Genomic DNA, 27,262 nt, shown 5'->3' on the forward strand with positions numbered 1-27,262 from the left:
CTTGCTAAAAAAAACAACAACAATTGACAAATAGGTCACACTGAATTGTGCCCTTGACATTTTGGTGTTTATTAACTCAGAAACAAGGGCGGCAGTGTCTTGCTCACATTCCACTTGAAACTTTCTTTCAATAAGGAACATTCAGTAAACTGTTCTTGGCACAGCTCGACTTTGTTTTTTTGTTTTTTTAACTTTGTTTTCTTTGCAAGAGCTGATGATTTTAAGAATTCACTGAGGTCAGATTAACCAATGCATACTTCAGTAACTGGTTCCCCCGACTACTGGAGACAATTTCAGTGATTGGTTTAATTTCTTTAAGGTCTAGTTTTGTGTGATTATCCTAAGTTATGATCAGATCCGTGCGATAAAAACATTTTCACATCACAGTAACAGATATTTTCCTATCAAAAATCATCAGTTCAATAACAACAAACAAGTTTTTCAGTGAAAATTCATCTTTATTGATACCATACATGAATCATCAATGACAGAAACCTGGCAAAAAATATAGATATAAAATCACCCCTATGGTGAGGTGCTACAGGAGCCAGCTATTGGTGAATTGCCATTTCAGCTCTGTCTCACATATCACAAACCCTCATTCCCTAAATTATGTCAACTTAGGAAACACAGGGCGTTGAAAAGTTCCCCCTAGATCAATTCTGTGTCGGCCTGCTGAGTAGATACACCACAAAAGTAGACTAGGGGTGCTAGAGACAATGAGTAAGGACTTAAAACACAACAGCCTGCAGCTCGGTGTGGATTTACAGACGGCATTGCTGCCAGATATAATGATGGAGGAATTTCTGAACGGCTGCTCAGTCGGTCCTGGGAGACCCCTGCTGGGCGAGTTTGCAAATTACTATCCAATAGCTGTCAGCTGGGTGATGCTGAAGCTCACGAGTTAGATATGATGTAAAGAGTTGCCTAAGTACACAGGAAACCCTGACACAGCAGATAAAGGTCAAGCCCAGTGAGTCGATTTTTCCCCCAAATGTAAGGTCAATGGTCAGCATATTTCCATTAATGAAAAAACAACATTGCATTTTTCACCTGTCAGTTACAGATTAGAAGGAAAATTTGACCCAATTCCACTAAAGGTTGCACCATTGTGCAATATCTCCAGCTTCTGAGGAACTTTTCATCAGAGGATGACTCACCATGAACTAGAGTAACTTTACAGAAAAAAAAGGATGACTTAGAGATTAACATTTTCTCTACATGTGGTTATTTATTGAATTGCAGTGCATCTGATTGGTTTTCATATAGACCGGGCACCTACAACAGCAGAACATGGCCCTTAAATATCTCTTTAATGTGAACATACTGAACCATTGTGATAAACTGGCCAGAACTGGGAGCAGCGTGTGAAAAAACACAAGTAATGAAATGAGCTGTATTAGCATTAACTGACTCAGCAGCCCAACAAACTCCTCCATATATCATCATGAGTATAGTACAGGTGGGTTGGACCTAAACAGAAAGTCAGTACATAGAAAAATAAATACAGTTTGCTAAAATGGGGCAAAATTCTTTTATCAGTGATTGTACCATTAAAAATCACGTTTAAAAAAACTTTTAAGAGGCTTTTCATGTCTTTACATTAGATTGAGTTTCTCATAATTCTAGGGAGGAATACGTAGAATAACCTTTACAGAAATTACTACCTAAAAATATACAAGCACAGACACAAACATGAGGAGTAAAGCCAACAAAATGATTCGTCATAAAACATAAAACAGCACAGTGTAATCAATATCTAAAGAATCTTTACATGTAGCTCCTTGGTCTGCAGCTTTCTTAATTGTGATTAAAAACATTTCTGGGAAACTTAAGTTAATACAAAAGTCTTTTTTTTTCTTATTTTACAATCCTGTCAAAACTTGTTTTTAAAATATTTTTGAGTAGCAAATTTGCGAAGTTTTCTGTTATTATGTTCTCTGAAGAGAGGACCCCCAGATAGAGATTTGAAGACAAAGCAAACAGTTCTGCAATGACAAGTCAACAGATCCAAATCAGGCGCTGGATGGAAATTTAGTGGGGAAACTGGTTTCCAGTGTGCTGCTTTGGACTCACATCAAATAAGATGTAGTACAGTACTAAACACTAGCCTTGTTCTCCCAAACTTGTTTTCTAGCACTGAAGCCGATGGACCTGATGACAGCGTGATGGCTGACACAGATGGATGACGTTATATTTAGCACAGACTTACATGGAAGTTATTACCATCACAATAAGAATGATCTAACAGCAATACGTATACATTAATATACTGCAGGTTTCAGATGTTTTACAGTTCTTACATTAGCAATAATAGAAAGTAAAAAAAAAAAAAAAAAAAAAAAAAAAAATACACCGTCAATTCATAAGAAAAATAGATTGGAGTTAATAGTGGAAAACAGTGCAAAGAATATTCTGGGGTGTTTTTGTTTGCTTGCTTGTCTGTTTATTTTTTAGAAATTGTTTACAAAAATAAAAACAATTCAAAACAAGTCGAAAACATAGAAAATGAAAACACACTTCTGTAGCATCTGGTGCTCTGGTCCAGACATGCTGCGTACCACCTCTCTCCAGTACCTCAATGTTTTATGCTGTAGGTGTAGGTGAGTGTGTGTGTGTGTGTGTGTGTGTGTGTTAGTGTGTGCACTGGTCTGGATATGTGTGTGTGTGTGTGTGTGTGTGTGTGTGTGTCAGTGTTTGTGTGTGTGTTTGTGTGAGTGTGTGTTTAAGATTTAGCGTAGTGGTTCTCAACTCCGGTCCTCAAGCTCCGGCACTGTACAGGTTTTTGTTCCAACCAGGTCCTACAAAAACAAATAATTGAGTTTTTAAAAACCGAACGTTGAATTTTGATACTAGAGAGTGCACACAGTTTTCTGCAGCCTGCAAAAAAATAAGTTAAATAAAAGCTAAGCATTTCTTCCCTGTGACATGAGCACAACAGAAACAACGTGGTGCGTCGTCAAGGAAAACGCACGCCTGAGAGACCCGAGGTTGGAACAAGAACCCACTGACAAGGTCGCCATGGCGAGCACTCGGACAACGGGACAGGCCAACTTTGGCTCAAACACTGTGGTGAGCGATGATGGGGGGGTTGAAGACACATGCACACACACACCGCCACCCCGCCAGTCTCACCACACCTCTAAGAGGACCGACTGGAGCCGAGCATGACAAGGGCCAAGGCTGAGCACCACTGATCATGTGCAACAATGTGAGGGAGCGAGTGGGATCCTGCTCACCCTGTCCTTCATGTGACAGCAAAGAGCTTTATCAGTCCATCAGCTATTGTCCCTCTTCCTAACCACTCTCCTTCAGTCTTAAAAAGAACATGACGGAACAAAACAAACATGAAGTAATTGAACACAAGTGCTCGAGGCCACCCTCCCTGACTCCTCTCGCTAGTGTGTTGGCTCAGGTGGATCCCAGTAGGATTTAAGCATTGAAAAAAAGGGGCCGGCTGGGACCTCAGCACTCTACTGGGACGACTGGGAGTTGTCGTTCTTGCTCTCCTGACTGGAGGGAGCCTTGTTGTTCCAGGGCGAGTGTGCCCCCAGTGCAGGCGAGCTGTTGAAACTGTCCTCATCGTCCAGGCCATTCGCCCCATCGAACTGCGTGTTCTCCAGCCGCGTGATCAGACGCTCGTCCTCGTCACCAAACTCCCCTCCCATCAGAGTGGGCTCTCCCACCATCATCACGTCCTAAAGGGGACAGCAAGGGCCGGTACATATTATCCCCATAATACAGGGGGGTGCGCGGAATGACTGGCTGCACGGACGAGTTGTAACTGTAGTGTTTCTTGCCTATGGTCTAGGTGTGATTCCAGCGTTACTAATTAATCTTTACTTATGAAATGCATCATAATTGATACTTCAAGATAAGTTCTAGGGACCAAGGGAGTATTAAAAACCTAAGGTATTAATGTCCTCTCATTCTTAACCCAATCACAACAGGACAACGTGTTGTCAGGGCATCTACCCAGACAATTTCAGTAGTCCATGTGGCCCAGACTCCCTGCCCCTGTTCCAAGAACCACGGTCAAGGGGCCTTCCCTACTGGCCAGCAGTGGGCATCCCTGATCCTCGAGTGCTGCATCATGGGGGTTTTCATTCCACCTCGGGTCTCGTTGGCTCAATCAAGCAACCAAGTATGCAAAAGACAGCAGTGCTGTGTGAATCGTGTGCTCTGATAGACTTAGTGGTAACTCTAAAACCAAGTTGATAGAGCGGATTTAGAGAGAAAACCTATCTGTCCCACTGGAAATCAGAGCAAGGTAACCCTACCCCATGGCCCCAGAATAGTTTAAGCATTACTTAGCAAAGGAGGTCACTTGCACCTCCTCTATATAAACCCATAAACCTGTGGCCCCAGAGGACCAGGGACTGCCCATCACTGGTTCACATCAGGGGGTCTACTAACTAAATCTACTCATCCTCAGAAGAATTACAAAAAGCAACCCCTATTCCCCCTGTCACACCTGAATCCAAACCCCACCTCCAGAAGCCTCCTTATGCTGTCTCTATCCTGACCTGCTGCTACACCTACAACCCCTTCTACCACCCCCATACACCCACAAATAACTGTCTAACCTCCTTGCCTTTCTTTCCAACCCCTCCACCCTGTATCTGAACTTGGAGGTGCAGATAGAGGTCAAGTAGATGTAATGCTTACAGGTACCTGGCTGGAGAGTGAAAAGCTGTTGGCTGGACTCTTCTTTTTGCTGTTGGTGTTGTTATTGCTGCCTCCACCGGAGCTCACGGTGCTTCCGCCAGACACCTTCCTTTTCCGCCGCTTGTTTGGAGCTTGTCTGGCTGGCTCAGCTACAGGTAGACAAAGAGAGAAGACATGCTTCATAATCACAAATCTCTGTAAATCTGTTGTTTCTAGTTCCTGTTGCAGATAAAGAACTGTTGTGCAATTGCAACTGGATTTGTTTTGTAGGTACTCCACAGCTTAATGAATGCAAGGGCAACACTGCCATAAATGCCACTGGCAATTTCAAAAGGTGTGTGCGTTACCTGGAGGTGCTACCATTCTTTGCCACTTTTGGAAGAGGCAAGTCTTCAGGCAGTCTCTGGGGCTCAAGCTATAGGTCTTATGCCTTGACATCAACTCTTGCATGGGCTCCAATATCACACATAGCTTTAGGGAAGATAAAGAGGGGAACCAAGAAGACATGAAGGAGTGTTACCAGGTTGTTGCAGGTGTAGTTCGGGTTAATTAAATGACTGATCAACCAAAAGAACATGAGCATTAGGAAATGTGCTTACACGGAGGTAGTTGAGCGTGGAGTTGGACAGCCCACATCTGGTGATATTTTTAGCCAGCTGATCGAGCATTTGGGGATCCTGCATGATCGGGTTGAAAAGATTAGTTGATGTACAGTATGTGCATTTAAGTGCAAGTGTGTGTGTGGTTATCTGAGTCTTGTACTCACATGCATAGCCAAAATGCTCCTTGGTAGGACCTCTCTGTGTTGTCTGATGCTGAAGTGCCACGTCTTGATCCTCATCATGTCATCAAACATGAACTCTAGGTACAGGCGGCCCTCCACACAAACCTTATCCACAGGACAGAAATAAAGGTTAAAAGTCACAGCAGCAGCAACAGGAAGTAGAGGGAAGGAATCCAGTGTGACATCAACCGTACCTGTGTGAACATAGGTTTGCCGTTCTGGGTCACCATGGTGCACTGGTCACAGTCGAGAGACACAAAGTTACTGTGGAAGGACTCCTTTGGGTGCTTCAAAACATAGAACAGCTCGGTGGCGCCTCCCTCAAAGATACTTCGAAAGTATCGTGGAATCAACGTCCTGCCGATGGCTGCACACAAAAATTATAACTTTGTTAATAAATCAAATTAATACATACAAATAAAATGAAATTTGAATCACCCACGTAAGCAAAGTGTGTAGGTATAGTAGCACAAAATCTGACACAGACATGAAAAGAATCAAATTAAGAATAGAGCAGAAAGGATATACATCTACATACACAACAACAGTTACAGACCAATCCTTATCTCGATGAATGGTAATAACAATTGTCAAGTAAATTTGAAAGATTTATAAAACATCAAGATAAAAAAAAACATATGGACATTTGAAGATGATATATACTAATATATAGTACATTGCTAAAATAAAAACAGGTTCACGGTCTTTAGCATTTTTTCTTACTGTATCGCTTGGGTCCATCTTCCAGACAGAAGGTGATGGTGAGCATGGCGTCATCCTCAAAGAACTCTGTGGTGAAGGCATCCCACCAGAGATTGTCACAGTCCTGAAAGCAGAGGAAGAACCATTACTCTACATGATGCAAATTACTATCACAATAAAATAAAACATAGCATTCAAGTCTAATACAGGAAGAATAAATGTACATGTTCTCCATTAAAATAGTGTTTGCTATAAAGAGACAAGGATGTTCCCTAAGATATTATGATTAAACGAACAAACAATGATTCTGCACATACTAAAACCGCTCAAAAAGAAGAAGCAGAAATTCTTGTTTCCTACAATTTAGCACTTCTAATACCATTCAACTCTTCTTCCGTACAATCTGGTCAATGTAAAACACTGGGAGGTTGCAAATTGCGTGAGAACAGATGAGCATATTTCATGATAGTCCTCAAAATCAATGCATGGGCTCTTAAAGATGAGTATATGAGTAAATATTTTGTTGGTGCAATGAAACAAAACTATTTACAAAACTGTGCGATCAGGTAGATAGGCAGGTAGCACGTCCAATCATTTAATCGGGACTGAATGATTTGACGTGCTTATTACAGTCCTGCTACAGCCACAGATGATGATTTGTATTTAAAATCCCTCCAATGTACAGAGGTTAGTATGCATGCATCATATACTATATATATATATATATATATATATATATATATATTACTATATTGTATATAAGAGGTGGACATATAGTCCACTCTATAGTGGAGAAGAGTGAAACAGTTTTGCTACATTAAAAACTACACATACAGAGAATTAAAAACATTGGAGAAAACAATAAAAACTTGATGCAAAAATTAACATTTGACAGATATGACTATAGTCCCTTTCACACTGCCTGTTCAAGGTAGGAATGTCGCACGGTTATTCTTGCTGTTCTGTATGAAATGTATGGAGATGGTATGAAGGGACAGAGTTGTTCCATCGCTGAGCCGGCAGCGAAGGTAGTCACAGAGCCGAGCCAATGTCTGTGTGAGAGGGACAGCCGGCACAGCAGGACTACACATACACACACTAGACGCCAACGCTGTTGTGTTTAAAGTCACGCCTCTTTCGATTCCGTGATGCCGGCATGCTATCTAAAATCCCACACCGGGGCGGAATTATACCACCGTTATTTTGTTTAGAGCGAAAAAGCAATGCCAACGTAACGGCGGATCTTCTTTATGGCAGTATTGCGGAATATGTTTGAAAGGTGTTTAATGATGTCACCCATTCGTTTGTGGACTAGGGTTTTGAAGCCTTGAGTTGGGCATTTCGGCCATCGCCATCTTTGTTTTTTGCAACCAGAAGTGACACGACAGGGTGGAGCTAAGTACAACTGAATAAGACATTTGTAGGGGACCAAAATGTTACAATTAACTTTCATGAACTGAAAACACACTGTGAAAGGGTTAAAATGGTAAGACGAAAACACGAACAACGACGTGGTAGCGACCTGTCAATCACAAGGTCGCCTCGCCCTAAAGCATCCCCTGCTTTATGGTCTATTTGAATCTAAATGGAACCATAATTTACTAAATGAACATCATGCTGTATTGAAGAAGACTTGAAACTAGAGATTTAGACCATAAACTCATGTTTACAATGTTTACTGAGGTAATAAATCAAATGAGAAGTAGGCTCATTTTCTCATAGACTTCTATACAATCAGACTTCTTTTTGCAAACAGAGACGTCGCCCCCTGCTGGCTATTAGAAAGAATGCAGGTTTAAGGCACTTCTGCATTGGCTTCACTTTCCAGACCCAGAGGTTGACCACTGGCATGTATTTGTTATGGTGTGCAGGCTGACGGTCACATAAAAAGCGTGGCCCGTAACAGCTGCTCAGTTGCACGCTCAGGCATACAAACAGTTGGCACTCTAATTATGTTTTAGCCAGGTTGATCAGATAATCCTATTAGAGCCTGAATGTAAATTAAGTCAGTGCATTCTCAGGCTTAATTTCCCACAAAATCCCCAGCATGGTTAGCTACACAAACAGCAGCTGGGAGGGAAAATCTGTAAACATGGCAACAGTAAGTAGTTCACAGGAGCTGCAGAATGTAGCACTACAGATAGTAATCACAACCAACTTGAAAATGAAACACATGCCGTGTTTTCATACAGCAACAGTTGTGGTGTTGAGTTCTTATTACTCTCTGTGTGAATGATGAAGCGACTCTCACCTCTGTCCAATTCTGTAGCCTTTTGTTCAGCTCATATATCCGGTAATCTGTCTGGTTCCCGTACGGTGTGGGTCTCCTGAAACAGAAAAAACAGGGGGATTCAACACTCTGCAGTTTGAGCTGCTTCAGTGGCTTTTCTACATCCGTAGCGCAAACAAATGACATAAGCACCGAGCAGTCTCAAACTTCAGTTAATTGCATTAATTTAATGCCCATTTGTTTTTAAATGAATGGAGAGTAGAGTGAATAAAGGCTTTATAAATTACTTCTGAGCTAAGACAAACCACAACTGTTTTTTTTAACAATGAAAGAGTACTCACCCCATTCCAGGCTCCATGTATGATGGGGGGTACATGGGTGTAGGCCTAGGAGGAACAAAAAACACAAACATCAGCAACCACTTTCTAAGAAACACAAGTAACACCAAGCATGTGTTTTTATTTCTACTAGGGCAATCCATTAAAATATTTAAACACGATTAATCGCATTATTGTCCATAGTTAATTGCACGTTTTTTTATCTGTTCAAAATGTACCTTGAAGGGAGCTCTGTCAGGTATTTAATACTCTTATCAACATGGGAGTGGGCAAATACAGTACGCTTGCTTTATGCAAATATATGCATCTATTTATTATTGGAAATCAATTAACAACACAAAACAATTACAAATATTGTCCAGAAACCCTCACAGGTACTGCATTTAGCATAAAGAAATATGCTCAAATCATAACATGGCAAACTGCAGCCCAACAGGCAACAACAGCTGTCAGTGTGTCAGTGTGCTGACTTGACTATGACTTGCCCAAAACTGCATGTGATTATCATAAAGTGGGCATGTCTGTAAAGGGGAGACTCGTGGGTACCCATAGAACCCATTTACATTCACATATCTTGAGGTCAGAGGTCAAGGGACCCCTTTGAAAATGATCATGCCAGTTTTTCTTCGCCAAAATGTAGCCTAAGTTTGGAGCGTTATTTAATTCTCCTCCGTGACAAGCTAGTATGACATGGTTGCTACCAATGGATTCCTTATGTTTTCTAATTTCATATGATGCCAGTATCTTCACTCTAGCTTTAAAGCTGTTAATATGTTAAAGTGTTAATGTGTTAAACAAATTAGTGCTTTTAAAATTAATTTTGCGTAATTATCGTTTTAACTTTGACAGCCCTAATTACTTCAAGTATCATATGCTATGACCTCTAAACATTGACCTTAGAACGGCAATACATCCTCTGTTATTGGTTTCAAGGCTAACAGGAGGTTTCCGATAGAAATCCTCATTACAATAGAACAGAGAGGTATAGAAAAAAAGTTTAAAATATTAAACACTTGCGACAAACAAGTATACATTTTTAATAAGTACTGTATAAAGTAATGAGAGCAACACTGTGTGGTAGTGTGTCACTTTTAATTAAGCTGAATGATGCTTCTTCTCTATGTTTGCCTCATTAAGCCACATCTGAAACCAATCTGCTTCTGTGTAGTCAACTCCCATTTGATTTTATTCCAATATCAAAGATGGGGTGATCAAACTTCAAACTCAAATTTCAAGATTCTGCAAAAATATAAGCCATACAATGTCAAAATAGATGATTTATTAAAAAAAATAAAATAATCAGCATCTAAAAATAGGTTGTACTCTATAGTAAATGTTTCCGTGTCAAGACAACACATTATGACATCAAAACTTACAGCCTGCAAGACATAAAAAGGAGACATCAGAATTAATGTAAAAGGTGCCCTAGTTTTAAACATATTTTCCTTTTGACAGAAACTCTGGTGCCCTGACAGTATGACCCAGACCTACCCCACATCTCTGTCCAGCATAGCGCCTGGGTGGAAGGGGGGAAAGCTGCCGCCGTTGGGGGGCTCCTTAGGAGAGTACAGCTTGAATGACTTTGACGAACAGCCTGCACACAAGCACACACCCAGAGGAGGAGGGGGGAAAAAAGAGCAGAGATTTAGAGGAGATTTAGATTACTTTAGATTTAGCTCATTCAAATCACAGCATCATCTAAGTAATCTAATGCTGGATGATTTTGTTGAGATTTACTCAAATAAAAAGCACGCTGCCAAAACAATTTCCTGCTGCTTTCATTATCTAATGCATCTTCAATCTGGTAAATGGACAAGAAAACAAATCATCACGGGGAGAAAAAAACAACAAAAAAACAGCAATATTTATTAGCCTGCAGAAATCTGAGAAAACAATCAGTGAAATGGGAGCAAAGGAGATCGCCTGGCACGTTCTTTGTGTTCTTGTACCATTCGTACCATTATAGGGAACCCTCTTCTCTGCATACAGCCCCATGTGATCTAACCATGAGCCTCTGCTGTGTGTGTGGGTGTATGTGTGCGTGTGTGTGTGTGTCCCTCTCTAGTTGCCTCTGCTGCCCATCCCCCCACTCATACCCCGGCTGTTGTTAACCCTTGTCTGTCCAGATAAGGCATTCATGCTCAAAAAATTCAGGGCTCTGAGAAAACAGCTATTCTGTATCTCTACTCGAGGAGACCTCACACACGGCGGCTGCATGTAATTAGGTCTGACCAAAGATTTTGTATACGCAAGCAGACAGCGGCAGACTGGGAAAAACAACCCGTGGAAATTTGAACCAGGCTGGCCCATTACATCCACCCTTCAGTTTCACTACTTTGTAGCACAGATACAGAAAAATGATAAGGGAACTAGAGGGATATAATGTAAACAGATATGACACTGTTGAGATCGTAGAAAATACTGAGTGTTCCTGTATTTGCCCCTTTGATAATGTTGTTTATGCGTGCCGTGCTTGTAAATCTGGTATTCCCAACAGGCACCTGAAGGCAGCATAATGTTAACCGGTTACTTTTACTAAGTCACAATTGACGCACAACACCTGGTCACCATCAACTAGGCATATAAAATAGCGATGGTACCAATTTAAAACTGGCAGGGGGAGAAACATTGGGCCAATCTCATGCAGGATCAATCTTAACTGAGCTGAATCATCACTTTTGGTTAACTAATGGATCCCCCACAGGCAGATTAATTCAAGACATACAGATGGAGAGAGAAAGGCATGAGTTGGAGATAAGCATGCCTGTGTGAACTCTGATCTGTCTTGTCCTCCTTCACAGCCCAGTCTCCGCTCCTCAAACAACAACTCCTCCTTCATTTACTCCCTCGCATCTGTATACCCCAAAGAGTCATGACAGGTCATCTTCTCCTCCCCATTACTATGTTTGGTGAATCTGCTCAGGAGCAGCCAACAATGGTTCTCTATGCATTACCTCTGACCTATAGACCCCCCACCATCCCAGACAGCATTCAACCACATATGATACATCTTTGTTCAAATCGGATGCACATTGTACCAAACACAATCTCCATTGCAACAAATAAAATAAAATACGAGTCCTATTTTCTCCAATATAAAACGCCTTTGCATTCAGAAACGTATATTCTGTAAAAAAAATCCTGACACACAGTTTATTCTCACCTTGAATAAACACCAAAACACACACCCTAAAAAAGAGGTGCTGTCATCAGCATAAAAGCCATCTTCAACATCTGCGGATTATAGGACCCAGCCTGACACAATCATGTATATAATGACAATTTCACGGGCCAGATGGAACATCTTTTAAAGACATAAGATAAGATAAGATATTCCTTTAATAGTGCAGTGTACAGCAGCAAAGGGGATAGTGCAAAAAACAAGATGCGTCAGCGAACAGTAAAAAAAGAGCTAAACAAAGTGTAACACAATATGAACCATTTAAATAGAAGGAAGCATAAAAATAGGAGCAGTATATACAGTATTGACAATAAACAGGCTATTAACATAATTGCACAAGTGGAAGATGATATTGCACAGTGAGAATGACCTGATCCTGTCTTTGGGTACACATGAACAAATTGAGATGAATGCCTCTAAGCCTGTAAGCATCCTTTAGTAGAAGAAACTGATGCATAAGCACTGTAACAAAGGTGAACTTTAACCAGTGAGACTTGGGGTGCAGTTCAGTCCGCCCAAACTGTTCACTGCAAACAATAGAGCTGCATCCAGAGAGGCTGGCCCTCAGCCAGGGAGACATCCACAGCAATGTGCTGAGACTGCCAACATACTTACTTACTGCTGTACAGATATTGCTCGTGCCTAATGGACATGCACAGTCGACATTTAAAACAAATAAGCCAGTTTGACACACGGGAGCAGGCGTAGACTGGAGCACAGGGCCGCGTTCATCAGTAACATGTTGCAGAGGACGGATGCTAAGCTACTAACCAGGCTGGTTGCTATGCTACTAACCAGGCTGGTTGCTAAGCTACCGTTATGATAACCCGTTGGCTTGTTGACGAGATGCTTCACTGGTTTATTGTGAACCAGCAGGTGCTGCCAGAGTAGTGAAGTTTGAGTTACCTGCAGAGAAAGGTGCACCGAAACGCGGTGTTACTCAACACTCAACGGCTCGGTGTTTGCTAGCCGGAGCTGCTGGACGGTCTGAAGCTGCAGCTCCGACCGCTGACTAGTCCTCCGGTCCACAGACAGGACGACAAGCGACGGGTAAAGTCAAAACACTCCGGCTGTCTGCCCTGCTTCCTGTCTATTTACAAACCCCAACGAAATGTTTTAGATGTCATTAGTTTGGGAGGACGGTGCTACCTCTATCTACTACTACTACTACAGGACCCTTTGTTCCTGCCAGCCGAGACACGGAGAAAACAAAGGCCCCGCCTCCTCCAGGCTCCCCCGCCCATCCCATCACACAGACCGGCGCAGGGAGCACTATGACGGGGGAGCAGACTGAGACATAACACCGACCTCCGGTAACTCCCCTGACAGACAGGGACCCCTATGTGTCAGGCATACATCAGAGGTCTCCAGTGTAGCACACAAGGTGGGTCCTCATTGAGAGGAACAGCTATCTGCATATATTTCACCCCTTCACACACAGTTATTACAGGTGGACAAAGGCAAGGCAGCTTTATTTGTATAGATAGATAGATAGATAGATAGATAGATAGATACAGTAGATAGATAGATAGATACAGCAGATAAATAGATAGATAGATAGATAGATAGATATAGTAGATAGATAGATAGATAGATAGATAGATAGATAGATAGATAGATAGATAGATAGATACAGCAGATAGATAGATAGATAGATAGATAGATAGATATAGTAGATAGATAGATAGATGGATAGATAGATAGATATAGTAGATAGATAGATAGATGGATAGATGGATAGATAGATAGATAGATACAGTAGATAGATAGATAGATAGATAGATAGATATAGTAGATAGATAGATAGATAGATAGATAGATAGATAGATAGATAGATATAGTAGATAGATAGATAGATAGATAGATAGATAGATAGATAGATATAGTAGATAGATAGATAGATAGATACAGCAGATAGATAGATAGATAGATAGATAGATAGATATAGTAGATAGATAGATAGATGGATAGATGGATAGATAGATAGATATAGTAGATAGATAGATGGATAGATGGATAGATAGATAGATAGATACAGTAGATAGATAGATAGATAGATAGATAGATATAGTAGATAGATAGATAGATAGATAGATAGATAGATAGATAGATAGATAGATAGATAGATAGATACAGTAGATAGATAGATAGATAGATAGATAGATAGATACAGTAGATAGATGGATAGATGGATAGATAGATAGATACAGTAGATAGATGGATAGATAGATAGTAACTTTATTGATCCCGAGGGAAATTCAAGTTTCCAGCATCACAGTTCCATAGTGCAAAACATGTTAGTAAAAAAGTTAGTAGTGCAAAGTACAAAAAAATATACCAGATATAAAAATACAAAGAGTAGAGCACATTTCAGCAACAGGGCGATTCAAAGTGCTTTAAATAAACATTCAAGAACATTGCGACAAAGTGCAAAAGAACATTAAGACATAATTAAAACAGTTTTAAAAACATTAAAGATTAGAAAATAAAAACAAGCTAAAAAAATAAAAGCTATAGGATAGAAGCTAAAATAGAGTATAACACACAAGAGATAGAAGTTAAATAGAATATAACACACAAGAGTAAAAGCTCTAGTGCAATATTAGATCATTATCTGGTTTGATAAAAGGCGGCAGCAAACAAGAAAGTTTTAAACTTTGATTTAAAAGAACTCAGAGTTGGAGTTGGTCCTGCAGTTTTCTGGGAGCTTGTTCCAAATATTTGGTGCATAAAAACTGAACGCTGCTTCTGCATGTTTAGTTGTGACTCTGGGGACACTAAGCAGACCTGATCCAGATGACCTGAGAGGTCTGGATGGTTCAGAACATAGCAGAAGTTCAGAAATGTATTTTGGCCCTAAACCATTTAGTGCTTTGTGAAGCAGCAAGAGTATTTTGAAATCAATTCTCTGAGAGACAGGGATCCAGTGTAGAAATCAGAACTGGACTGATATGATCCAAAGTAATCTCATTCCACAGTGTGTCATCATATATACAGGTATATATTCAATCAGCTTGTTCTAGTAGTGGGGCAGCTAAGCTGAAATATTTGTAACAATTCTGCATTTTGTGATAAAAGCAACAATTGTGGCACAGATGCAGATTTCTATGTCATGAAAAGATATAGATCGGGGCACTGGGAAATTTGGTCCCTGGGGGCCATTTTTTTCGAAAAGGCCACCAAATAGGCTCTAAATATTGCAAAATGTTGCAGAAAAACTGATTTTATGCCTCTTGATGATTTCCAAGGTGTGTTCAAGCTGATGTCAGAAGATCATAGACATGTTTTTGTCAATTTTACTGCTAATGAAAAGATAAATGCACTGATGGAAAGCTGACTATATCACTGTTCTATAGGTGTATTGGTTGTCATTCTATCATAAAGGCACGAGGGGTGAATTTTGACCCTGAATTGACTATGCTCCCTTCATTTGTTTTTTGCATTTTTCTCAGGTTAAAATCTTTTAAAAAGTTTTCTTTAAATAATAAAGAAGGAAAAAAACATGTCTGTGATCTTCTGACATCTGATCTAATCAGCTTGAACACACCTTGGAAATCCTCAAGAGTCATAAAATCAATTTTCTGCAACATTTAGGAATATCAAGCACCTTTTTGGCTGCTATTTTGAAAAGTGGCTGCCACAGCCCTCAGGGGCCAAATTTGCAGCGCCCTGATATCTATATCTTTTCATAACATAAACCTACATCTGTGCCAAATTTGTTGCTCTTATCGCAAAATGCACAATTGTTATGCTTAACTGCCCCGCTATAACTCTTCATTGAAGCTATATGATGTTTACACTGTCAGCTGGTTTCATGTTTTTATCACTTCACCATTCTGTCAAATGGAAGTATTATACATTATTAATATTTGCAAAATTACGTATTTAACAATTTACATTTACATTACTATTTTTGTATAATTGTTTATATTTAAGCCCTATATTTTAACTGCACCATTCTATGCCTTGTGTGATTTCCCCTTTTATATATACATATTTTATGAGCACCTGAGACCAAAGATTTTCATTGCCGATGACTGCTTTGCTGGAATTGACAAATGACGAATAAAAACCTTGAACCATAGTTTTATACACATAAATATACACACAAAATTCATTACGGTAGGTAATTTTGGAAACATTGGGGTCTCCACTAGAATTTAGAAGTTGAAGGTGGGCTTGAATAATATTTGGCTTTGCAGCATGAGTTTGTAATGAGTGACCAACTGGTGGATCAGTGGAGTTTAAGAGGTTAAATTTACAATATTTCGTCATTGTTACAAAACAGACATGATGCACTTACAGATACAAACTATCACTCTGCTCTCAAACTTATGACTTGTGATAAATACAGTCTTTAAAATGTCACAGTGTATAATAAAGTTGGATGACACCCGTGTCTGTTAGGAGGGATTACGACCGCCATAAATTTAAACATGTGGCCATTTTAAGGATTTTGCCAGATTGTATTAAATATCTACTTAACAGAAAATCTGGGACCTCCAAGTATAGACCCTCAGTATATCTCAGCACATTTCATGAGGAATAATAAAGTATAAAGGTTGCATTTTAAATATAAACAATAGATGTCAGTGCAATGAAATTATGTTTGATTTTTTGAGTTTGGAAACTGCTTTCATCCACAGACCAAAAACTGTCAGGGTTACATCCTGTGAAACTGCAGTATTGAGAATATTTTTCCGGCTTGGTGCATTTATAAATCTTTGTATGGTGCATTGAAACCTAATTCAGTCATAATAATCAGTCAAAGTGACTGCAGTGAAATTATTTTTGCTAGGGCTGCTGGAACTATGTGAACTAGCACCGGACTGGTCATCAAGTACTGTACAATCTGTCCTGACCGTAACAATCACAAAATGAAAGCAATCAGATGTTCTATTTACACTGTTCATTAAATCTGCAACAAAGACTACTTACCTAAAACAGGCTGTTTAATTCAAGCCAACTTTGTAAAGGCTCACGAAAAATGACTTGACTTGGCTGATGACTCAAATCCTCAGTCCTGAGCCTCAGATTATGTAAGGGTATAATCTGCAGCCTCACTTTTAATCAATAACCACTCTAATGTTTACAAGAGCAATATATTTGAAGCCCAGAAAACCTTTTGTGGTCTCAAAGTGCTTTTAAAGCTCAATTTGTCGAGGCTTTCACTTGAGCTGCCAGTCAGTTTGTAGAATTATATAAGTCGGGAGAGCAGATGAGAGAAGCGAAGCAATGCATTTCATTGAGCGAGTAAACACATCTGACCCACACTTACTGCATAAACCCCACGTCAGGCTTAGAGCAGGGATATACAGCATCATCTGCAGCTTGTGTTCAAATTGGAGTGCGACAAAAATATCTGGTGAATTGTGCACTACATCATTAGTTACATTTTAGAAAAAAAAGATGCAACTCAAAAATCTCTTTCTAGGTAAAATAACTGTGGTCCGATTTAGAGAGTTGGCTGTGAAGTTATGACAGAAAATAAATGATTAAACAGCTGCAGGGGGGACAAAAAGGAAGACTTTTTGTTGGAACATAGGCCTAAATGTAGGATCTCTTGTTGAAAACAATGATTCCAGTCTGCTGTCTGTTCAGTGTTGATGGACTGACACAAGAAGAGATGTGACAGAACAGCATCTCCCTCTGCTGGCAAATGCTGCAAACATCATCATGCCTCAGAATAGAAAAGAGTAGAATACAATAAAATGAACTTTATCCAGGAGTTTATACTGTGCACTAATCACAACTAATATTTTTTTTTTAACAAAAACTATAAAATCTCTCATTTTTATCAGGTAGTTATGATCTTTTTCTGCCTTTTCCATGATTATAACAACCAATAACTTTAACATGTACTATAGTTTCTATATTTTAAGACATTTGTAATCTGCATTATCTGCATTATCATCACACAGAACCAATAAAGATGGGACAAAGGGAAGTGTGTATCGTACGGCACACAATATGGGATATTGCATACATTACTGTGGGAGTGTTTCAGTCCTGACAATTGGACCCTATTTCATCTGTATTCAGTAAGAGTCACAAACATACACACAGAGTACCTGGCGAGTAGGACTGGCAAGGTGCGATAACATTGAAGGTGGAATCAGAATATGGCGGTTATATACACGGGAACTAAGTCCTATTTTAGTCGCTGGGAAACTAGTGTTGTACTGCACACGACCTCGTGTATTTATAGATCCCTAGCTCCTATTAAGACCACTTTACACGTACTATTTTATGCAGAGGTGGACTGCATAGCATTAACACTGAAATACCTTCCATGCATCGTCCTGGAAAATAATAATGTGGTCTCTAATACAGAAAAATACAAAATAGATTTTTAATTATTTGGTTAATTACTCAAACAACCTTACAGTTAGACAACTTTTACACTTGAAGAAACTGACCTTGATAAAGAAACTGAGGTGATCTGTATACACCCTACACGTGTAAACATGCCTTGAAAGCCTTATCCTAAACCCTCCAACGTATTGTGTCTATATGCAATGACAGAGAGAGTGAAGCAGTATTGAGGAAATCTGAAGAGAGCGCTGGTGAACAGCGTGTTCAGACTCCTGTCGGTGCTTTTCTAGACGCCACAGTGGAAGCACAAACCTGTCAGGGAAACTGTTGTGACACCTGACTGGTAGTGATAGCAACAAGGCAGCAGACAGAACGAACACAGACTGCACCCAGAGGATGCGACTGTGGCTTCCTGACAGGAGGAAGTCAAACAGCATGTGTTCAAGATAAAGGAAGGATGGAGGATAACAAAAGAAAGCTATGGTGTGTGAATGTTTGTGGACGCTTGCAATGACAGAGGTCACTGATCTGGATCCAGGCAGAATTAGCCCAATCCACAGAGGATTGCTGTTGACAGACAGGATTTGGTGCAGTTTAAACTGTAGGTTTGGTCATTTATACTGATTCTCTTGTTGTGCCAACATCCAGGGAATGAAATGACACATCCTGAATAAAATCTCTCACCTAAACTCACTTCTATAATGTGTTATAAAAAAAGAAAATCCACCATAAAACAGACTTTACACTTGTATTCTTATGATACTGCACCACTCAGTTTTAATGTCCATTCTTAAACTGAACAACAGGGAGACAGACTGCAGCGATGATGTTATTTAGAGCCTAATCTTGGAGCCGCTCCACAGATAGTGAATAATGAAACAACTATGACACAGCACCGGGGTTTACTGGAAAAAGGGACACTTTATCTAATTCACAACATGAAGCCCTGAACACTTATTCTAATGTCCGATCTCTAATTCCAAGTAAATGCACCAACTCCACCTCCACTTTCTGACATCATCAATTCAAGTCTCGGATTTTCAGTTTAGGGAAACACTTTGTCTGACTTTACTGTCCAAAGCACAATATCAACTCTGTTTCCCTTTAACAAAATGTCATCATTTGGCTTGATTTGCATACACTTTATCAAATCTAGTCTGTTTGCACAATTCATCTTCGACACCAACCAGCTCAAACAGGCTGATTTATTCAAGATACATTCATAAAGTTTGTAAAAAAACATATATAAATCTGTCACAATATCAGATTTTCACTACACAATTAGTGTGGCCAAAATAATTCACATTAACGATATTATCGTGATATCTATAGAAAATTTAAAAAATAGAGAGTAATGCTATCAATCAAATTCATCTATAACTTTGTTTTTATTGTGCGTTTTGTCTATTTTCTGGCAAATAAATTATACTCAAAATACAGGTGTAGGGAGGTGAAGAGAGAGCCTCTAACTATAACTGTATATATAAAAATGGATTTAAAGGTGCAGTGTGTAGGATATGGCGCTATCTAGCGGTGAGGTTGCAGATTGCAACCAACTGAAACTTCTCCTGTGTGCCGAGCGTGTAGGAAAATTACGGTGGCCGACACGAAAACGCGATTGGCCCTCTCCAGACCTGTAGCGACTACTATAAATCAAAAAGCTGCTAAGAGGCTAAGTAGGCTCTTTACTGTGTGACTCATTCCAAAGCAATCCATACTTTAATCCAGATGCGTGTTATGATGTTTATTAAATGAAAAGAATTACAAACAATAGCTGTACTGGATTAACTAAAGTAGGACCTGGTGTGACGTGACGGTCAACAGAAAATGTCCGAGCCTAACTCCCCCTCTTTGTCTGAACCCCGCCGTCCAAGTGCACAGGTAAATAAAGTGGAAAACCACAGCCCTGCGCCAATTACCGGAAATGATACTAACCAAAAGAACTTGTGCAGCCTAGACAAATAATAATAAAAAATATAGGCTAAATGCACATTTTGGCTCCTACAAGAGCCATGTGTTTGGTTTGTCCGTTCTGGGCTACTGTAGAAACATGGCAGCCGGCTCCGTGAAGAGGACCCGCTCCGTATGTTTTGTTACGTAGGTAGCAAAAACATAACCATTCTTGATTCCAGGTGATTATGCACTAAAGAAAACATACTTATTAATATTATATTCCATTTCTGCCAATAGACCCCCCTAAATGTTACACACTGGTCCTTTAAGAGGCGCTGGATTATTTAGACGATATTAGCATATGTGTATTATTAACATGATATCAATATTTCATTGCTTAAATATCACGGTTATCGTCAGTACCGGTGTATCATGACACCCCTTATCTGGTTTTACGCAATATGTACACAACATTACACACACATGTGGCACAAAGCTTTCAAATAACTCTGCGGCTGTCCCCCTCACACCTTTTGTGTTCAGCACAGCTCTGTTTCAATCTGAGCTCTGTTAGCGTCACCTCCTACCTCAGTCAGTACCAAACCTGCTTTCATGTTTTAAAGACTCTGCGGCTTGCACATCTCCCACAAATAAAAGGTGTGCTTTGATAGAAAATCATTTTTCCCTTCCCACACGTTTAGTCTTCTCCCCCTCCTCCCGGCTGTGGCACATGCCAGCTTTCCTCTGCCATCCTGTCGGCCTGCAGCAGATGTGACATCACTACAGCACGTCTCCGCTCTGCACCCCCCCCTTCCCCCCCCCCCCCCCCCCCCCCCCCCCCCCCCTCATCTCTCTGACTCCCCAGCATCGCTGTCTCCCACGCATTCCTTCTTTCTCTCTGCCTCTGCACACATACAGCCATTTTGATCTAGCAAACAAGATCTGAGAGACTCACTAGGGTAGAGAGAGGAGGGGACGGGGAGAAGAGAAGAAGTGAAGAATTGAGGGAAGGGAGGGAAAAAAATAAAGAGAGGCACGGGCTTTTCAGCGCAGCGAGATAAAGCTGAGGCGGTCGTGTTGTTGTGTAACGGTAATCAAAAAAAGCCCTGGCTGTTTGGCTGCCATCTTGGCTTTGCTTTAAGTCACTTTTCTCCAATCAGGAGCCATGTGACTTTCTGCATGAGGTAACACCACTGTTACTGCAAAAGGCAGTGAAGGAGGGATGAGGGAGTGACAGAGAGAGGAGGGGAAAGAGGAAGAGGAAGAGGGGGGAGAGAGAGTGAGATGAGGAAGGCAGAAATGGGGAGGGAGGGGTTGGAGTGAGATGGGTGAGAGATGGAGAGAGTGGTGAGCAGAGGGGAGCGCATGCTTGAGTGCATGTGAGAATGGAGAGGGGGGGTGGGGGGGGTATCTTCAGCTCACAGGCAATCTATTTTTACCATTTAGTCTGAACAAAGGATGTGATTGGCTCCACTGTGTTAGGACGGATCTCCTTCACGCGCGGAACAAAGCCTTAAAAAGGCTGATTCACGGCAAAGTCACAACAACAGCAGGATGTCACGGGGTTGTCAATGAACTAGACAGACATGAGAAGTCTGTTCTGTATTACGGCTCGCATTCTGCCACATGCAAATACCGCTCCGTTCACATTCCTCTATTCTATAACGCTCTGAACCCGATAGCAAAACAAAGACGAACGGGACCAGATGAAGAGAGAAAGTGTTGTAGAATGAGAGAGGATTTGTTTTTCCGATTGCAGAGTCACACACAAAGGACGGGGAGGATCTTCTATCCGCCATCGTACAAGAATGTAAACAAACCAGCCTTCAAATATAATGATTTACAGCGCATGCACAGCGAGGGGAGAGAGAAACTGGTGTTGATCAATGTTGCCCTGTGGTTATCTGACAGATCCACCAGCCTAAACTTGTCCTAGCAGGCTTCTCGTGAAGGTGTTATGTGTGTGCGCGGGCCGCATGCGCACGCCGCACATGTGCACGCATGCCTGCATGTGTAAACCTGTGAGTGCACAATATGCATGGCAGAGATCTCTGTGCTTCACCATACATCCTTCAAAAACATGTGGATGTCATTAAAAGTTTCTGCTCCAGAGTAAAAAGTCTGTCAACAGAGGGAGCGAAGGAGGCAGATATCCTGGAAAACTACAGCGGAGAAGAGCGAGGGAGCGAGATAGTAGAGAAAAGATCTGAGAGGAGAACATCAAGCGGATGCCTCTCTGATATTATTCCATCTGATAGGCGACTACCAATGAATCAGAGCAACCCCATTAAAATGATTCTGACACCCTAATTCAATCTGCCCTCTCTGAGATCCCCCTGAGCAGATGCTACGATTCAATTTCTATCTGTTACTCGCTCCCTTGTGCTGCGCAGAGCCCGTCCCCTGGCGCTGTGAGGCTTTCACTGTTCACAAGGCAACCGTCTCTGTAGCCGGGCTCGCTGGGGCACCGTTGAAGAGAAATTGCTCCAAAGTCAAAAAGGATCAAACGCTCTATATGGGAGAAAATGGATTATAAGATCTACTTGATAACAATGGCCACAACATTTTCTTGCCAAAGACTGACATGTGCAGACAGAAGGTTTCCTTTGCTCTGACACTGTAACACAAGAGCAGAGTGTGGAGTACCAGTAAGACACCATAACAATGGCAGTAAACCATATTTTATGTATTTTAAGCTCAAGAATGTTGATTTCTGGAAAAAGCCAAGTCGAGCGTAACAGCTGCATTAAAAAATATGCAGGAATGCAAAGTCACAATGACAAAGAGCTGCCCAATATCCAAACAGCAGCTTAACTCCTCCGAGCAAATTCAACTCTTAGTTAAATCTTCTTAAATACCATCATTAATGGTTTACACTCATCAAGAGAGAGCTTTAAACCATTTTGCAGTGAGTAAAATACTTTTGCGTCTTTCCCCGTTCTGCCCCGTGGGACAAATATGAAGAAAAAAAAAAACAGTTCTTCTACAGTAAGCAGTGATTTCCACCAACTCCTCCAGACGTATAAGAGCACAAATAATGGGGAAGCAGACCTATAGTGGCTGGATAAAGCTGAGAAAAGGAGTGAAGCAAGTGAAGTGCTTATTGATATCTCAGTGTCTCTGTACGTGGCAAAACTCAAAGAGCCATTGATCTGCTGCACAGCACGCTAGCGTGACTGAGAGGGTCTGCTGAACAACTCAATCCCTAAAAGTGTGGTAGCCTCAGTCCATAACCTTGTTTTAGGACATGTGTTGAGAGTGTAGCGCCGCTTCACCAACACACACGCACACACACAAACTCACAGCTTGACGCTGGCCCTAGGCGGCTTTGCAGCACTTTTACATAAGTCATCTTTCTGACAGCACCACTGAGCACAACAGACGGAGGAGGAAAAGAGAAAGAGGGGAGAGGCGGAAAAGAGAAAGAGAGTATAGGCACTCACCGGGACAAGCACAACCTCCAACAGACATCTTCTCACATGTTGGGCTCTGCTCTGGACGAAACAGCTGCACTCAGTCCACACGCTGCTGCTGCTCGCATGGGCTAACTCTGAGGAAAACAACACAGACAGAGGGGTGGAGAGATTAGAGGGAGTGGTACAAAGCAGGGCATGTACACCACAACTACACTCCTCTCTCTCTCTCTCTCTTTCTCTCTCTGTCAGAGGCAGGAAGTTGGCAGCGGTGCTCTAGCTGCATCATTAATAGGCATATTGCAACACAAGTGGGCGGGAAAATGAGAGAGGAGTGAAACAGGAAGAAAGAGCCTTTACATAATGTGAGACTGGAGTAAGTAATATGGACTGTGTGTGTTCATGTGTTTGTGAAAGGGGGAGAATGCAAGAGGGAGGCAATTAGAGCAAAGAGAGAGAATGCACAAGGTGTGTGTGTGTGTGTGTGTGTGTGTGTGTGTGTCAGTGATGCATCGTCCATTTTTGCCCGGCGCTGCTGTGGGAGATAAACATACTCAGTAGGAGCCCAGAGGCAGAGGGTCATTACCGCCAAACAAACACACATGCACACACACACACTCGCTCATACACCCTGCCTCCTGTATGACAGATTTCCATCTCTCTTTCTGTCTCCCTCTCCCTCTCGCTGCTTCCGTCTGTTTTTCTGCTGCCGAGCGAAGACTGGTGTTAATCACTACAGACAGTATCGATTAAAAATGCAAAGCCCACCTGGAGCGCAGGGACACTGGAGACCCATGGGAGGCAGGAAGAGTGCGGACGTGCACGCGCTCACACCCAACAGGAGCTGCATGTAAACAGTTGACTGCAGACTGTTTGCCCCAGCAGCCTCTTTTCTATACTCTTTTCTATACTCTTTTTAATCTTACTTTCACTCTGTCAATTTAATCTCCTCACCCTGTTGATATTACCTCGACCTTTTCTGCAGCTTGATGTGATTTGGTTTCATTTCCTCTCCCTCCTCCACGTCTCTGGTTTCCCCTTCCCGTTCATCCCATAACTTCTCCTCTTGGCTCGAGCGTGCCTGTTCTCCGAGCCAATAATCTCATAATCTCACACTTCGCTACACAAACACACCAGCACATAACTGACTCCCATGAGCTGGATGTCTTTGTTGCTCGTGTACCTGATCCTGTCAGATGGATAACAGACCGAGCAGTATCACTGAGTCATTGGGACAGAATGCAAGAAGTACAAATTGAAAAAACAACTTCAGTCTTAACTGGCTGCAAAAAATACATCAAGACTGACAGCATGGACTACAATATAGCGTAGTAGTAGGGCTGCATCGATTATTTTCATTGTTGATTAATCTGTCGATTATTTGTCAGAAAATTAAAAAAAAAAAAAAAGAGTGTTTCCAAAAAGCCCAAGATGACGTCCTCAAATGTTTTGTTTTGTCCACAATTCAAAGATATTCAGTTTACTGTCATAGAGGAGTAAAGAAACCAGAAAATATTGAAATTTAAGAAGCTGGAATCAGAGAATTTATTCTGTTTTTTCATTAAAAAAAAACGGTTAATCGATTATCAAAATAGTTGGCGATTAATTTAATAGTTAACAACTAATCAATTAATTGTTGCAGCACTATGTAGTAGCCTGCAGTGATTCCCCCAAAAAAGGTTATTTGTACTTTGCAGTTGCCAGGGAGTACTTGTAAAGACTGTAGAGTAACTCTACTTTTTTTGTCCAATTTCATTAGAAAATATTTCCACATATTGAGTCAGTTACATGTTGCAACTGAGAGTGTATGAAACTAGTTAACAAGCAAGCAGAGAAGTCTAAACACTTATCTAAAAGTAATTGAAATACTTGCTAAAACGTGATGGATGAACAGTTGAAATAAATGGCTAAATGTGATGGGAAAATGGTGAAAAGCTAATGAATAAACAGTTCAAATAGTTAGGTTAGTTAGTTGAAATACTGAGCTGAAAGTGATGGATAACTGGCTGAAATGGCTAAAAGTAATGGATATATTTTGGTAAAATTATGTCCAACTTCTGTCAATGCAAGTGGTGGTCGTAAAAATGCAAACTTGTTAAATTGCATGAAAAATGTGTTGTAACAAGATTCACTTTTATATAATTAATGGTGTTAAATACCATCCGGTTTAAAATGATGACAGATGTTCCAAATATGTGTGTATGAAAGGGTACTTGGAGGGCTGTGGGAGTACATCAAACCACTGGTCTAGTATCACCATCTATCCTCAAGCACCCCCAAGTGAGTTGAAGCCCAGTTTAACAAACCTCAGATCTCTGTTGTCTGTCACTTACAACCGATACAGTAACAAAAGACAAACAACTGTCTCCACTGAAACGAGAGCTGACAGGCGCACTCCCCACACGCCAGCGCACTGGCAGAGGCATCACAGTTAAATGTCATACACGGTGTCAGACACTGTTCTCAGGGCCGAGACACAATGAACAACCCTGCGGGCCTCCTCTTCTTTTCCCCTTACTTGTCTTCTCCCCCTCTTTTCATTTCCACTTCACACACACACACTTTTTGTTTCTGTTTCAACAAGATCTGTCTCTCTCTGAGTCCTCTCTCATCTCTCGCTGCAATTCTGTTACCATTCGGTCCTTTGTGCGCCTTGTAGGTCGCGATCTGCGGGTTTGACATTTACAGAAGATTCTGCTACTGTAAAATGGTGAACAAAGGCAGATATGAGAGATAGAGTGAGGCATCCCCAACACTGCAAGAGAGAGAAACAGAAGAGCAAGAGAGAGAGAGGAGAAAAGGAGGAGGGGTGCGTGAATGTGATTTGGGAAATGGCTTCTGTTTCCAGGAGCGATTAGGCTTTTGAAGCTGAGCACTTCACCACTGACTGCACTGTCAGGCGTGCTCTGTCTCCTTCTCTTCCTCTCACTCTCATACTCTTGCAGATCCAGAGATTCCCGCTCTGTCAACACATCCGCACATCGCTCAAAAAAGCTGCTCTGAGAATAATGAAGTTCCCCTCCGTTCTCTCCACTGTGGGAATAACGCAGCACTTCCATAACACTATGTGACAGACAGCTTACTGAGGTATACATCCACTTGCACACTAACACACTCTTGGTATGTTGTCCTCTGACAGCAGCCAGACACTTGCTCGCATGCACTGACAACCTTCCTAATTCCCAGCCAAAAAGCTCCTGGTGGCATACTTGTTATCTCAGGTGAGTTTGTGCCATTAATGCTCACCTCTCAGTCTTTTGTCTTGCAGCTGTTCTGCGACCCCCCCACTCGCCTCCCTCCACTCCTTTTCTTTTCTGCACACAAACACTCTTAAACATCCTCCATCTCAACGCTTACCTTTGTCTTCCTCTTTCTTCTGCGCCCACGCTCGCTCGAAAAAAGTCTGCCCGGGTCAGCCACGCAGAGGTAACCAAGCTGCGCCAGCAGAGAGAGAGAGAGAGACAGAGAGAGGGAGGGAGGGAGACTGTGATGAGCAGATGCAGATAGGAGACACAAATGGAGGGGGGGGATCTAGCAGTGTGCAAATTGGATGATGAGAAGGAAGGAAGGAGGGAAGGAAGGAAGGAAAGAGGAGGAGGAGGATGAGGGGGAAAGGGGGGGCAGCTCTCAGCTGCACTAGTATGAATATGACGCAGAGGCAGCAGCCAGAGCCACTTCTCCTCTCTCCTCTCCAGCCCCATCCCTCCATACCCACCGAGAGAGAGGAGAGAGGGGGAG

At 41.4% G+C, this 27,262-nt stretch overlaps 1 protein-coding gene across 7 annotated transcripts; it reads right to left on the minus strand.

The window, feature by feature from the left end:
- Positions 1–437: 437 nt before the first annotated feature.
- ldb1a (LIM domain binding 1a) lies at positions 438–27,024 on the minus strand. 7 transcript variants are annotated; one of them, XM_037782534.1, is made up of 12 exons: positions 26,882–27,024; positions 23,555–23,661; positions 10,214–10,316; positions 8,726–8,770; positions 8,406–8,481; positions 6,176–6,278; positions 5,647–5,819; positions 5,435–5,557; positions 5,268–5,345; positions 5,016–5,139; positions 4,669–4,817; positions 3,474–3,698 (listed from the first exon to the last, which is right to left on the minus strand). In XM_037782534.1, the coding sequence occupies exons 2-12, from the start codon at positions 23,580–23,582 to the stop codon at positions 3,474–3,476; spliced, it is 1,227 nt and encodes a 408-aa protein (XP_037638462.1). In that variant the 5' UTR covers positions 23,583–23,661; positions 26,882–27,024. The 7 variants fall into 7 exon arrangements, with proteins under 7 accessions (XP_037638467.1, XP_037638468.1, XP_037638461.1 ...); XM_037782539.1 differs by lacking the exons at positions 3,474–3,698; positions 23,555–23,661; positions 26,882–27,024 and adding exons at positions 438–2,801; positions 12,523–12,643; XM_037782540.1 differs by lacking the exons at positions 3,474–3,698; positions 23,555–23,661; positions 26,882–27,024 and adding exons at positions 438–2,801; positions 12,523–12,639 and having other exon boundaries at positions 4,675–4,817.
- Positions 27,025–27,262: the final 238 nt, after the last annotated feature.

This window comes from Sebastes umbrosus, chromosome 10, assembly GCF_015220745.1.
Source record: "Sebastes umbrosus isolate fSebUmb1 chromosome 10, fSebUmb1.pri, whole genome shotgun sequence".
NCBI lineage: Eukaryota > Metazoa > Chordata > Actinopteri > Perciformes > Sebastidae > Sebastes > Sebastes umbrosus.

Bases quoted from the DNA above. Each gene is read 5' to 3' on its own strand.
- ldb1a (XM_037782533.1), bottom strand. From the start codon at position 12,556: ATGTCCATTAGGCACGAGCAATATCTGTACAGCA. The intron at 10,317-12,522 runs GTAAGTAAGTAT...GCTTGTGTGCAG, and splicing joins CGAGCAATATCTGTACAGCA to GCTGTTCGTCAAAGTCATTC. The intron at 4,818-5,015 runs GTAACGCACACA...GTCTACCTGTAG, and splicing joins AAGAATGGTAGCACCTCCAG to CTGAGCCAGCCAGACAAGCT.